Source organism: Camarhynchus parvulus, chromosome 2 (genome assembly GCF_901933205.1).
Source record: "Camarhynchus parvulus chromosome 2, STF_HiC, whole genome shotgun sequence".
Taxonomy (NCBI): domain Eukaryota; kingdom Metazoa; phylum Chordata; class Aves; order Passeriformes; family Thraupidae; genus Camarhynchus; species Camarhynchus parvulus.
The window spans coordinates 32895318-32910760 of record NC_044572.1 but is presented as its reverse complement, the minus strand read 5'-3'; the positions used below and the strand labels follow the sequence as shown (position 1 = coordinate 32910760).

General features: G+C 42.3%; 1 protein-coding gene across 2 annotated transcripts; it reads left to right on the top strand.

Moving 5' to 3' along the window:
• Positions 1 to 8922: 8922 nt before the first annotated feature.
• On the top strand, positions 8923 to 11386 carry LOC115901294 (cytochrome c). 2 transcript variants are annotated; one of them, XM_030943831.1, is made up of 3 exons: positions 8923 to 9043; positions 9831 to 10007; positions 10137 to 11376. In XM_030943831.1, the coding sequence occupies exons 2-3, from the start codon at positions 9839 to 9841 to the stop codon at positions 10283 to 10285; spliced, it is 318 nt and encodes a 105-aa protein (XP_030799691.1). In that variant the 5' UTR covers positions 8923 to 9043; positions 9831 to 9838; the 3' UTR covers positions 10286 to 11376. The 2 variants fall into 2 exon arrangements, with proteins under 2 accessions (XP_030799691.1, XP_030799692.1); XM_030943832.1 differs by having other exon boundaries at positions 8945 to 9039; positions 10137 to 11386.
• The last annotated feature ends 4057 nt before the right edge of the window (positions 11387 to 15443 follow it).

Genomic DNA, 15443 nt, shown 5'->3' with positions numbered 1-15443 from the left:
CCAAAGTCTCCATGTTCTAAGGCTGACTGGCCTCTCCAAACACACATTCCTATGTCAGAATATTGTGGCCTGTGTTTTAGACTCTTCTCTCTCCTTTTTCACTCACTGTCTGAGACAGGAATGTTTCAGAGAACTGGAAAGGCCACAGGGACTGGTAGAGGGAGAATGGGATTTAATAGTCTCTCAGGGATTTGAAGAACCTTTAGGATGAAGCAGGAAAGCTACCAAAAACATGCAATCTGTTATCAGGAGTCAGGCCTAAGTGGCTGAAAGTGATAAATATAGTAGTCAGAGATTAATAATGAGCATTAACTTGGGGGTTATAAAAAAAATTAATACCAAGAGATAAAGAAAGAACAGCCCTGCTGCCATGTTGTGGTCACAGAGCTGTTCTAGATTCCTGAGAAGTGTGAACCAAAATCAACTAAACAAAACAGTCCCCAAATACAATACATTTAAATATCTCGAATATTTTTTGTAAAATTTTTTGAAAATAAGGAAGCTGCAAAGGAAATTTTTGTGGAAAGCGATCTCATAATAGAATGCAAAGAATACACTTAAATTGCTATTTTCTGTGTGCTGACAGATTTATGATGCCGCTACACAGATTTCAGGAACATAATATTGGAGCAGCTTTTTCAGGAACAGCTCATATTGGTTCAATGCATATCTTCAGAAGCTGCAGCCAAGTGGGGATTAGAGAAGCAGAAACAGCACACAGACATTCATTAGGGGCTTTATAAACTCTTAAAAAATGAGGAATTATTCAGTCATTTCCTAGTGAGAACCTGAAGAGGGAGCAAAATACCATTGTGCTTTTCACTGAGAATCTTTTCATTGCATTCTTCTAAGCTGTCCCATCAAGGAATCAGATATATTTCCCTCTCCCTTCAAGGAAATCACCAGAGTTCAGGAGACTGGCAGGATCATACCCTGAATACAAGGTTCAAACAGAACCTTATTTCCAGCTAATCCTTATCAACTGAACTTTCCCTTACAAAAAAGAGATACTAGCAAAGAATCATGGCACAAATCACCTATGACTTTATTCACGTGTGAGGTCTTCAGGAGGTTAGCCAGGACACAGTGCCCCAGCAGTGCACTATTTTCTGGGCAAGTATTCAGAGTACAAAGGGCTCCAAGGTTACCAAAAGGATACAACTAAAATGGCATGACAGGAGTCAGAGACCTTATTGTCTGTTAGGAGAGGATACTCACTTTCTATCCCACTTTCACACATTTCAGAAACAATGAGACTTTTAGTTGTTAAAACAGAGGTGATTTATGCATTTATTAGGACACAAGGAGAGTACAGGAGAGCATCTAGAGGACTTAGTACAAAAAAAACCAAGCAGCATAATAACAGCTGAAATTTAAAAGTGAGGTATGAAGAAACTTACTGCAAAGATCTGCTGAAGACAACTCAGCCATAAATGGGTTTTAGATGGTTGTTACCTCCTGGAGCAATTATTTTAAAATAAATGCAGACCCCTGCCTTTTGCTCTGCCTCTAGTACAGAATATTGTGTTACTTGGATATCTTGCATTTAGTTTTGTTCAGCACACTTCCTAAGTAACAAAAAGCAAAAAAGTCTGGGAATGTGAGGAAGGCAAAAGGATTGACATAATTTTTGAAAAGCCTTAGAGACGTGTCCTAACAGCATAAGAAAAACATCATCCACACTAGCAGTTTGGATTAAGTGTTCCTAGAGCTCTGAAACTCCATGCCTTAGGATTATGAACTCATCCTGGGTAGCTTTTTGTGTCTGCAAAACATCCAGCATTCATCACTGTCAGAAACAGCACTAAACCCCTAATCTGGTCTGATAGAACACTTGACATACACCCGAAGTCTGATGTAAAAAGAAGCAATGAAGCTGGGCTATTAAAATCTGATTCTAAAACTACCAGCCAGGTGATTACTTGGTGACCAAACTCATGAAACCTCGACACAACAGGCAGCAAAAAAAGCATAAGATCCTTACAGGGAGGGAACCCATCTCTCCACTGATAGGAACACCCCATGTGTTTCACCACCTGCAGGAGTGACTTCCTCTCCAGGAAGAAGACAATCCATGAATGTGTTGTCTCAGGACTTGGTCAGGCTTCACGTTCAACAGCTCCTGCTGCTGCTGTACACAGAGGCCTTGGAGCTCTGCAGAGAGCTGGGTTTACACTTATGAGAATTAAGCCTGCCAAAGCACACCAATTCCCTTTCTGTCAGAGAGTGGATAGAAATTCACCAGTTTATGGCCTTACCTCTATTTATGTTATAAAGGGTTTCTCCTTTGAAAATTCTAAGGTGAGCAAAGCTTTTCTTTTTAAGATTCTCATGTGACTCTTGGGACCACACTAGTGTTCATATTTCAAACAATGTTTTCCTGTCTGGCCTATACCTTAGACACAAGAACTGCATAGGCTTTAGTAGATTACATTAAAGTAGCACATCATCATCACATAAGGAGACCCAATCAGACAAGTCTCCTTACAAAAGGACTCTTAAAATTAAGCTTTTCTTGGGGCTAAGTTGATGCTTTGGAGACTAATCTCAGAATATCTGAATTTAGGCTTTTGCAGAGGTACTTCTCACTCTACAGCTTGGATTAATCAGAAGACTGTATCCTACCTGATCATGTAAGTGAGAGGACAGTAATCCTTGGCTCCCACAGATACACAAAGCAAATGCGTTATCAATGTAACTAATTGTAATCCACTCCAAAGAGGATATTCCAGAAACTTATTCCAACTGTTTGATTCATTACAAAGAAAAAAATATATGGAAATTGGCATAGTTTTGGCTAACTACTTGCCATCCAAAAGTTGAAATTGAGGTCAGTAAAAATTACTGTTATTGTATCATATTTTTTGTCAGATGCAATCAGGCAATGTTCAAGGACATTTATTATACCTCACTTATTTTAAGCTTTCCAGTAAACTGTGGCAGGCTCAACAATAGCATGAGACTAACTCTAATGTTAAAAACAAAATGGACTTGATAAAAGAATATCCTTTCATTTGCCTTTCAGTTACTGAAGCTCTAAAGTTAATTTTGAAGTTCTTTTCCAAAAGAAACAGTTATGTCTTTAAGAAAAGCTGAACTTCCGGAAAATTGCTGGGTCCTGAATCTTTCAAATGTGAATGTCCTTCTTGTTTAAGTTAATTAACTTTGTCCTTGAACTAAGAAAGCTTTTTGTGGGTTTTGGTTTTTTGTTGTTTTTTTTTTTTTTCTAAATTGCTATCTTGAATCACCTCTCTTTTTAACCAACTTTCACTATGGGAACTGGATTATAACAATTCAGAATGATTTTTCTGATAGTAAACCAGAAGTTGATGCAGTGCCATCCTAGAACAAGTCTTGCATTCAATCCTTTCTTGCTATTCCATGCTTCAGTGCAAATTACCCCAACTTCATGCACTTATGTTTCATATTCACTACTCCTCTGTACTCATTCAAACAAGATGCCTCTGTTGTGTCACTTGAATCAAACCATCATCTTATTACAGAGAAGTTGTATCCCACATATCTGATTTTGAAGCCCAAGGTTATTTTTCTGTGAGCCCAGAGATAAGAAGGCATCTATCAGTCTGCAAGCAGCTACTGGGGCAAGCGCTTGAGCAGGGCAACCCCGTATTTCCACAGAGTGAAGGCAGGTACTGAGTCAATGTGCTCAGTTTGGGGTCTATGTTTGTTTTAAGTGACAAAGAGTGACTCTGAACCCTGGATCTCTTTATCTACCAGGCCAGATGAATGACAGAAACTTCCACCTACCCCAGTCCTGGGGACACTTTATCATATAATAAATGGCTGCTGAATAAATCTTCATGCCTGAGGCCTAGAACCACAGCATCACAGAATGGTCAAAGTACTTTGCAATTTTCACACCTGTTAAACTCATCAGTAAATTTATCACTCAGTTAGCCATGGCATTATAATGGTTGTGCAATTGATTCAGCTAGGAAAGCTTGGCAATCTCCCAGCTTCCCACTCTGCTTCCCACTCTGGCTGGATTGGCTGCTGGCTCTCCCTGTGCCTCCTGTAATTTTTTTTCCAGCTCACTGTGATGCTGAGCACCATTGCCTCACCCTGTGCCTAAGTGGAACCTACAACATCCTGGCCAGGCAACTCTCATTACTTGGCACTTAAGAGACATTCTTATGTCTCTTAGTGCCAAGTAGTTGCTTTCACAGTTTCACAAAACTCACTCTCCAAAAACATAGGAACAGCAGAAAGAATTCCAAGTTCTGCCTTCCTCTGTCAAGATCAAATCTTTCAACTGCCACTCTACACATTGGCTGTGGGAAATATTTTTATGTCCCACTCCCAAAAAATTGGTCTTTATAACATAGGAATGGGATAATACATCAGCAGTTCTTTTAAATGTGGGAATAGCTTTTTCCTTTTCAATAATGGCAATTAAGCATTGAATGCAATCCAGACACTCAAGTAACACTTATCATTAAAAAAAAATACCACAATATTGTCAGAGATGACCGTACAAAGAATAAATACATTGCCACAAGAAATTACTAAAAGCAGTCCTTAAAATAAAACCAATAATTGTTTGGTAAAATATTACACAAAAGTACATGTTAGGCCAATATTTAGCTTTGTCTTAAGAAGGAATACAGTCACCTGTAGAAACTGCAGCATCTCAGAGACTGTCCTTGCAACTGTTTAAAGCGGTAGCAAAATTGGCTTCTCTGTCTTAGACTGTATAAAACACAATAAGCAGTAGAGATTAGAGGCACACCATTCATCAGGCATTTTTATTTCCTTTTGAGTCTCTAATGCTTTTCAGCTTTGTTCCCTATCTGTTTGGGTGTACAGGTTCCTGTCCACCCCCAGAATAGCTTGTAAAAGACGTAATAAACATAAGGCCAGCAATATATTCCAAGTGACAGGACTTGTGCCATAAAAGTGTTGGAAAGGAACCCCTAAACCCATACGTTTCCCACTGTGGAATATTCCTTTCCTAGGATAAAAAACTTTTCAAGCTCAGCCCAGAATAACTCTTTCATCTTTATAAACTGGGCTTTGAAAAACCCAGGAAGAGATATACCTTTCTCCCAAACAATTCCAAAGGCAACGATAAAATCAGAAGAAAGAAGCAAAAATCCCCCAAGTTTTCTGAACTGCTTCAGTACAATTAGAAATCATAATGGTGCAAATCAGTCAGTACTGCTTTGTGATGGGGTAAGATTTATGACTCAGGTCATAACTCCAACTCTTTCTTAAAACCAGCTCACACCACAATGACCCAGCACAAATCACACACTCCCCAGTGCTGGCACAGTTTGCTGATAACCAGCAGCAGCTCATGGTTGTCCCACTTCCACATGGTAAGGCGATGAAAACAAGCCAAGGTACTCAAGCTGCTCAGGGACGAGGTGATGATTTCCAGAAGAAACGGATTCTAAGCTATTTGTCAAAGACCAAACCAGAAGTTTAGCACATATTTGAGAAAAAAAAATCACACTTTCTCCTGAGTTCCAGTCTATGTCCATAATTCAGGGCTACCTTTTTTCTTTCATTTGCAGTGTCGCTCTTAAAGAGATCTGGATGCCTCTTTTGACATGTTTTGTTTGTTACTGGACTTGACACATTTTGTTTATTTTTCCTTCCTTTGGGACAGAATTACATAGAGTTACACACATAATTCTGATTGCAAAGTAACTCTAGTTCCAGTGTGTAACGGCCTGAGCTAGGAAAAAGTATTCCAGGTGTAACCAGAGCGAATAACTGAAAGACTAAAATATGAGCCTTCTAGGCAAACCACACCAAGGCAAATGAATGTTAATGTGTGTAAAGTATAGAGCACTGAAATTGCACCCTGAGTCATTTTCATTTACTCCAGCAATTCAAACCCACAAAGCCAGAAAAGTCCTTCCTTTGTCTTCAGTGCTGCCTCTGGAAGTCCCACACCCCCTCTGCCCTACACAGGAAGCCAGATGCAGGATTTCAGATATATTTCACACATATCTGCAACGTAGGTTGCAGATGCCACATTTAGCAGAAAAGCCAGATGTCACTATTAGTCTGTCCTACCACAGAACATTTCAAAAAGCAAACACTGGGCACCTTGAACAACACCCTTTCCTTTCCTGCACCTTCTACTTTACTTACAGGTCAGTTCTTACCACAGTGTTGCCCCATATCCACCCTTAGTAATGCCCAAATGGGCTCAAACAGATATGAAAAATCCTCTCCATTTGAGATACCTCTTTTTACTGGTGAAAACATAGCCCCTAACCTACTAACTTGTTATATCAGAACCTCTGCTTCCAGTAATAATACAGTATGGGAACCCACTAACACTCTGTTTGTATCATTTACACCTTCAGGAAAGGGTATTACATCATGACTGCTGGCAGTCTCACAGCAGACATCTGGGTGGTCAGGTCGAAGGCTGAGAAGATGAGAGCTGATTTTACACACTGATCTTAGTATGCTAATCTTTAACACTGGAAAGCTTGAGTGTTTTCCCTGAGAGCATTATTTCCTTACTTCAGAAGTTTAATAAAAAGCAATTCAGTTCTCTTGAATTAAGCTTCAGTTTTCAAGAACAGCTTCTTGGAAAAAAAAAAAAGAAAAAAATATTCCTACAGTGTCCCTCCGCATCAGAAGGGTTAACTGTGAAACACAACATGCAATTCTCAGAATGGAGCATACATATTTAAAAAGCAAAATGCAACAGAAATTAAGAGAGCTACAGGTGCCTGAAGTTTGTGTTCTGTGAAAAAAGGGAGAACCTCTGAACAGATGTCAGCACAAATCAGTCCACAACAAGTGCTTAAAGAGATTTAAGAATTTACACTGGTGCGATTTCTTAGAGCAGCTTAAAAGGTGCTTTCAGCTCCCTCCTTCTTCACAGATAGAAGAGACATGGTTTTATCATGAGTCTTGTGATTTTAAGCTACATCTGGCCCTTGGAATCATCTAAGACACAGCAGCCTTACTAAGTGAAACTTAGTCCTTACAATCATGATAAAAAGTCTAAAAACAAGAGTGAAAGGCACCATGAAGGTTCAAAACCAAAGAGCAAATAAAAGAAACAGAGGATGCCTTTAGTTTTTAAAATAATCTTTTTCAGTCAACCTCATAATTATGGGAGTCTGACATAATTTGAGATTTGAGTTTGGCAACAACAGCAGAATTCATGACCCTGATTTAAAGTGGTTTCATTGCACATATTTCCTCACTCTTCATGAAATACATGAATTTATCTGTATATTGTAAGCAAAACAGTTTTACTGTGGCCAGTGAACTGCGAATAAGATTACAGCATAAATTGTTAAAAGTTTAAGAATGCATGTTTTGTATATACATTGTGATGAAGCATTAAAAAATGCACAAAACCTGTGTCTTGTGCTCTAGACACCATGAGCTTTGGAAGCTAATGCACTGTCTGAACTAGGGAGTGATGATTTCTGAATGGGCTTGTGTATTATATACAAAATTCTGCCATCAGAGGAACCCCCGAAGTATTTTTACAGTCCTCACTCCTTTCTGCTTCATGTTGACACTTCACATGAGCCCTGCCCCATGGGCAATTACAGGGGCACACCCATACCAGTTCCAGGACAACATAAAAGCACACACAGAAAAGAAATGTTTTTCCAATGTCAGACAGTAGAAAATTCTGACAGTTTTAATGTCCATAGTTAAAGCAAACAGTTCAACTCTTTTGAACACTGGACATTATTACATTGGGCTTTTCCAACAGCTCTTCCTCCTCCTTGCCAAGCAGAGTGAGATGGCAGTCATGTCTGGAATTCACCATTCAAATTCTGCTTGGAAGGCCACAATGAACATTGGCATGTCCTCTTTGAGCCCTACCACACTGCTGGGCTGGTGTTTGGGACGCTCCCATCCCTTCAAGTGGCTGTCCCTTCCATAACACTCTTGTCTTTGTCAGCAGTGTGGCTTTGGCGTCCCACACAGAAGGAGGATGCAGCCGCACACCCGCTCCCCTCCAGCCCGTTGTGGGGCCATGCTGGCAGGCGGCCCTGGCCGCGTTGTCCGGGGCCATTTCACCTCACTTTTGTCACTGCAATAATCCATTACTCCCTTGGCTCCTCTGGAGAAGCTTTTAAAACACATGGACAAGCTGGTGCAGGGTCTGGAGCACATGCCCTGTGAGGGAAAGCCAAAGGAGCTGTGGGTGTTTAGCTTGGAGAAAAGGAGGCTCAGGGGACACCTTATCACTCTGTACAAGTGTCTGAAAGGAGGCTGTAGACACATAAGGGCTGGCCTCTTCTCCCAGGCAGCCAGCGACTGGAGAGGATACAGTCTTAAATTACACCAGGGAAGGTTCAGGTTGGACATCAGGAAGACTTCCTTCCAGAATGAGTGATTAGACATTGGAATGGGCTGCGGAGGGAGGGGGTGGAGTCCCTGTCCATGGCGATATTTAAGACAGGGCACTGCACTTAGTGCTGTGGTGTAAATGACACGCCGGTGTTCATTCCATAGAACGGACTCGGCGACAGAGGCGTTTCCCGCCTTCACCCACGCTGCGATTCCGTCACGGCGCCCTTGGCTCCCGCCCTCACGGCCCAGCCGGCACTGCCCGGCCGCGACTCCCCACCGCGTCACTGCCCAGGCCCCGCCCACCGCCGCGGCCGCGTGCTGAGGGCACCGCGCGACCCTTGCTTTCACTTGCGCAGTGCGCATGCGCCCGCAACACCCGCGCCCCGCTGCTGCGCGCCCCCTCAGCAGCAGAGGGACGTCTGACGTCACTCCGCCGCGATTGGAGGGAAGAGGGGCAGGAAGGAAGGAAGTCCGGGGGCCCGCCGGTCGCAACCTACCCCACTAGCTGCCGGCGGCGTGACGTCATTGATTGTAACCAATCAGTACTCCAGAGGCTGGCGCTTGATTGGCTGTCAGGCGGGGAGGCGGTCGGCGGGCGCGCGCAGGGGTTGGTTGCGGCGGTGCCGGGTTACATAGGGCGGAGTACAGCGTGTCCTTGGGCGCAGACGGGGCGGGTGGTGTCGGGTGTGCGGTCACCGTGTCTGAGGGCGCAGCGGGCCAGCCGGGCAGGCAGGTGCGGCAGGGCGGCCGGGTCCCGCGGGGTGGTGGCGGCTGGCAGGGACGTGGGACAGGCCGGCAGGCAGGCAGGCGGGCGGGCGTTGCTCTCGGCCGTCCTGAGGGCCGTTCCCGCCTGTCGGGGCCGCGGCCTGAGGCGGCGGCCGGGCTGCGGCGGAAGGTCACCGTGGGGCCGGGCGGCCGCGCCGCGGGCGGGGGTCTGAGGAGAAGCTCGGGGCCAGGCTGGGCGCGGGTAGAGCCGGAGCCGAGCGGTGCGGGCGCCCTTGGGGCCTCCCGCCTCCTCACGCGTGGCTGCCGGCGGGACCACTGGGGTCATCCCGGGTCACGGTGACCGCCGGGTGCCCGTCGGCCCTCCCCGGCCAAAAAAAAAAAAAGTGACTGGTGCGCTTTTTTCAGCTCCAAAGGAAAAGCCTACCAAGTCCTGTGCTTTTACACGAGGTCATTCACGACTAGGAAACTCCTGTACAGTTGTACAAGTTATGTTCACTTTGTTCTTCAGAAATTGTTGCCGTACCCTTTAAACAATTAGTTTGTCCGCGGGAAGGTTTTTCTTGCCCTTCAAGCATGTTTAATCACCTTGATACCTTTTGGGTAGTCTCGTGGTTTCATAATAACCTTCAAGCCCAGGAGCTGTGGCTTGAGGATAGACAGTGTGCTGGAGAATTGCCAGGTTCACCTGCTGCATACGGTGGTGTTGTAAACCTGCAGGATGCTTTTTAAAGTTTCAGCTCGGTTGGTGACCTTGAGGTTGCAATACTGACCTCGTGTGTGTGTTCTTGGTCTAGTACTGACAATGGGAGACGTCGAGAAAGGCAAGAAGATCTTTGTCCAGAAATGCTCCCAGTGCCACACGGTTGAAAAGGGAGGCAAGCACAAGACTGGACCCAACTTGAACGGCCTGTTCGGACGCAAGACTGGGCAAGCTGAAGGTTTCTCTTACACGGATGCTAATAAGAACAAAGGTAAACTTAAGGCTGCCCTTAGGGGGCAGAAATACTCCATTCTTGGTGATAATTTTAAAAATTGCCAAAAATTGAGCAGAGGACAAGAATGTTAGTGTTTATTATCGGTGTTTTTTTACCTTCTTTTAGGTATCACCTGGGGTGAGGATACTCTGATGGAGTATTTGGAAAATCCAAAGAAGTATATCCCTGGAACAAAGATGATTTTTGCGGGTATTAAGAAGAAGGGCGAGAGAGCAGACTTAATAGCATACCTCAAAGTTGCCACTGCAAAGTAAAAGTTATCTGCTGCCTTATTTATTTCACAAAGGAGATGGCAATGGAAATGTCTGTGATGAGATTGGTTTTTAAACTTTCTATTTTTACATGTACTGTGTCTAACCTTAAAATCACCCATCAGATAACTTTGCTCACGGTGGGTCACTGGAGTACACACTTGTTTGGCAGCCATTAACTTAAAAAAGACTATGTAATTGGATTCAGTCATCCTTGATCATAAAAATTAAAAAAAAATAAATAAACATTTCCTGCCTCTTCATTGTTTAAAAAGTATGTAAATAAATGAATGAGTAATCATCAGCAGCATAATAGCTTTGATAGCTCAGCTCTTTAACATCAAAAAGCAGGGTCCTTTTTGGCATCTTCTGCCATACATCTTCTGTTACATTAACAACAAAACAACAAAGGCTATTTGGAAAAAAAAAAACAATCCCAGTATAATATTTTTCTAAATTTAATCAGTGCTAGGTGTTTCAATGTGTATTAATCTGTCTAAGGCTTGTGATAAAAACGCAATTCATCTGATTTAGGTACTATTTTTGAACGGCCAGTTGTGCCCAGCCACTTGTCTTTATCTAAGGGAAGCATGATACCTAATTCATCCAGACTTTGATAGCTGCATGCACCTATAGAGTACAACTCCCCTTCAGAAACATCTCCAGTTTTGACGTGTTATTGGTGCCCTTTGCTCAGTAAATCTACTGATGACAGCCATTCTTAGTGCAAGAGAAAGCATCCTGTTCTGGGAATATGAGTGCTAGTGGCCAAGCTGAGAGTTACCTAATCTTAATTCAGCAGAAACATTCACCTAGAATCCATTGTTACAGGAAGTTTCAGATGAAGGGATGCAGGAATGAATGTGCTGGTAGACTAAAAGACAAAATCAAGCAGTCTTCCTCTGTGCCTGGCTGTAGCCACCACCATTACTTCTGAAGGTTCTGTTTCGCACATTGTAAAGCAGTATTTTTAATGTTTTATCTGCGTTTTTTTCATACTAAGTTGTTCAGAAGAATGTATTTACTGTGTACCAACAGTAAGGCATAATTTGGAGCAATCAATACTGTAAATTAAAAAAAAAAATAAAAGTCTTGCTTGCTGTATGTGTATGAAATTAAGTGAAAAACAGTGGGAATGCAGAGCAAAGTTGCATGCCCAGATTTACATCATTAGGAAACAAGGCAAAAAAAGCTCCTTGTGGAAAAAGGTAAATTCCTATTTAATTGGTGGGGGAAGTATAAATGTGGCAAAGTTAGTATTTTGGACCAGAGCCAGCAAAGTTCTTTGCTTTGCTGTTTAGCAGCATTTTCTGCTGTGCTTCCAGAGTGAGATGGGAGAGAATTCAAGGTAACTGAAAAGTTGTAGCTGTGCTGTAGGATGAGCTGCATTTGATTTGTATGGAGTACTGTACTTAGTAATGGAATGGCAAAGTGCTTTACTCAGGGTAAATGAATGAGAAGAACTAAGATTACTAACAGTGGTCTCCGTGATTACTATCATATGTGTTGTGATTATTTTTTCTTTCCAGACTAACCTGCAAACAGCGTTTCTTGCAGTTAGGGATACACTATTAACAGCAATTTTTTTACTAAAAAACACCTTTTTTTTACTTTTTTTTTACTCGTTAACAGAAAACTTCAAATTGTAGTAGTTTATTGCTGTTCCAATTTCCATGAGGGATATTTGTCATAGCACTTTTATGGCTATGCAGAACTGAGGTTTTTTCCATGCCAAAATGCTGATGGAGCAGTTGTAGGTACAGAATGTAACTTGTACCCAGCTCTGCAGTCTTCCAGGATGATGATAGTGAAGAGAGAGAGTTGTGACACTTTGTTCTGTTAGCACCTGTATGAAAGAAGACTGTGACCTCCAAGCTGCTCTTCTTTACAATATGTTTCTTCTCTAGATCAATTAGGGAAAAGGATTTTTCAGTAAAGTATGGTAATTTCTGCACAGATTATGATTTGCAACAAGTAAGTTACCCATCCTCAGAAAAGCTTGAGGAAGCAGAGTTATCCTTTGCCCAAAGTAAGCAGAGGACACAATTTAGCTTGGCTCTTCTATCTGAGTATGCAAAGACAAATGTTACTTCTACATAACACTGAAGACTGAGAAAATTTAAATCTATACTCAGCATTCATCCTTGATAACATGTTAGGAAAAAGATCATTCAGACCTTTGAAATTTCATCTTTCTGTGTGTATAGCCCTGGACTGCAATGGCTTAAAAGTTTTTTAGTAGGTAACGAGCAGCCATTTGCCACTGGAGGAACACAATACTATGGTGTTTTACTAATGGATAAGCAAAGAATATTGGAAGGAGGTTAGGTTATCACTTCAGTAAGTGTTAATGCAAGGGCTTGCTTGGGTGGGAAGGAGACATCATGATCAATTACATAATCAAGCTTCAGTTCTTCATTTCTTAGTTTATATTACAGAGTAGAGGGTGGGGTTTGCCTTTATGAAGTACCAACTTCAGTGGTTTTCATTCTGATGGTAATACCAGTCTAGACACTTGGTATTTCAGTAGTTCCTTAACGGTTGCCAATTAGGGAATCAAAGCACCACTGCCAAACATTGCACCATCCTGTAAAAATTCTGCTTGGCTACTAGTTCACAGCTTTGCTTGGGCATGCCTTCAAAACTGATCTTGTGATATTTTCACGTGTAGTTATGCAAATGAATGAAGATAATTAATGACTGGAAAAAAGGTGAAATCCAAAAGCACACCTTTTCATAGTGCGACTTCCAAGTAAGTAGGATACTTACAAAGCTACAAAACTTACTAGTTGTACATCCAATTGAAATATAGTGATACAGAAGCTGCTTTGTTTATTTAGAGTCTTTTCAAGTGTAACCACTCTACAACCAGCTTTCCATTTGTTGCTGCCTGTACAATTGTAAATAATTGCTTCAGATAAAGATCTTCATTTTGATAGATTTAGTCTTGTATGGGATTATGTAATGCTTTCCTTTTTTTGGTATAAAATATAGCATCAGTTTCTAAAACAAATGTGGTATGCTATCCTCCTCCTGTTCACAGGGGAGAACAAAACCAGCTAATAGGTAATAATAGATATTCTAGTCTGTGACATATATCGAAGCCCATTGAAGCGCACACATTTTTACCTCTATAGTAAGCCTTGTCCTTGGCCTTTATCCAAAACACATCCTGAAATTTCATCTAGGGCTAAAGGCAACAGAAATCTGTTTTACTGCATTCAGGATGAGTTACACCATTTCAAACTGATGTCCTGAAAACCAGGTTGTTCTGGGAGGTGAGCAGCCCAGAGCTAGCAGTAGGACATGTTAACCCTGGAAAAGAGTATGAAATCCCGTCCCTTCCCAGTGCTGCAATTGCTGAGTCAGGACTCCAGGTAGCTGTCCTTCTGCTCATGATTTAGAGCTTGCATGTGAGTACTTGCATGCTTTTTTCCAGGATTGTTGTGATCTGAAATACAGAAAATGTGATGGTTACCTTTTGAATGATTGCTTTCAGCTTAGAGGTCAATGTCACAGGAGGTAAAGGAAGTGGGTGATGTTTGCTTCTGAAACCCCATTCAGATTCACATCCTCAGTTTACAGAAGGCTGCAATAACCAACAGACTGAACCTGTGTTCTGGGAAGAAGATGCTCTATACCTCTGTTGAAGCTGTCATTATGCGAAAGGAAAGCCAAAAAGAAAATTAGCAAAAGAGGAACTAACTATAGCACAGTGTTCAAAACACATACCTGGGAGCAGGGGAGGTGTGTTCTCTCCAGATTATTTATGCATTTAATTAATTAATTTTAAACAGCCTTGGATAAAAATAAACCTGTCAGTGGAGATCAGAAGTCATTACTCTGCTGGTTTTACATCTTGTTAAAGCTGTTCAATGCAGCTTGCGTATGCAACGTGAGCCACTGCTTTTTTCCTTTCAGAATCACCTACTCTTCAGATCCATCTTCCCTTTCCTCTTTGTGTTAAAGCATATTTTTGTGTGGAAGTCTTGCTGTCCCTGTCTTACCCCACTACCAGTCTTCTGGTCATAAGCACTCAAAAGCTGTATGCAGAAATACCAAGCTGTATTCTCACCCTTACAGTAACTCACAGAAATTGACTTCTGATGGCCCCATTCAGTTGTGAGTGTCTGGTGACAATTTCTTTTTAAGATGTCTCATGGTTCTTAAGATATGGGACATTGCCTTTTATTGATGTTTTTTGATTATAAATTTTTAAGAGCTAACTAAAACAGGTGGTTTTATGTGGCTTTTACCTGCACTATGCCTCAGGGGTTTTTTAGTATGAGATACAGCATGATTATATGAGCATTCCCTGATGTCTAGTCCTTCCAGATAAGAAAGATGCACACACACTGCATTTTAAAAATACCATGGTTGTCACCTATGTGGCACCAGTACCCTCAATGATCTGGTGCTCTTACCCACCCAGATTTTGTTGCAAGAGTGTTCCTACATTGACTGTAGCCAGCCTTTCCCTGGAAGTGTGTCTCATATTTCTACTTCCACTGTTGATTTTTTGTTTGGAGAACAGAGAGGAAAGGAAATCAGACTTCTCCCTACCTTGCCATGTTTCCTAGAAGACTGTCATTTCCAGTTATTTAATCTGTTTATTTGCTATTGATCACAGAATCACTGAATCATTTCAGTTGAAAAAGGCCTCCAAGATCAAGTCCAACCTGTGTCCGACCACCACCTTGCCAGCTGGACCATGGCACTAAGTGCAAACAATGTCCAGTTGTTCTTGAGCACCTCCAGGAATGGTGACCACCACCTCCCTGAGCAGTCCATTCCAATGCTTAACAACCCTTTCCATGAAGAAATTCATCCTGATGTCCAACCTGAACCTGCCCTGGAACACCTTGAGGCTATGTTCTCCTGTCGCTGGTTGCGTGGGAAAAGAGGCTGACCCTCACTTGGCTACAACCTCCTTTCAGGCAGTTGTAGAGTGTGATAAGGTCTCCCCTGAGCCTTCTTTTCTACAGGCTGAATACTCCCAACCCCAGCTCCCTCAGATTTCCTTGCAGGACTTGTTCTCCAGACCCTTCACCAGCTTTATTGCCCTTCTCTGGACTTGCTCCAGCACCTCAATGTTTTCCCTGTAGTGAGGGGCCCAGAAGTAGACACAGGACTTGTGGTGCAGCTTCACCAGTGCCAAGTA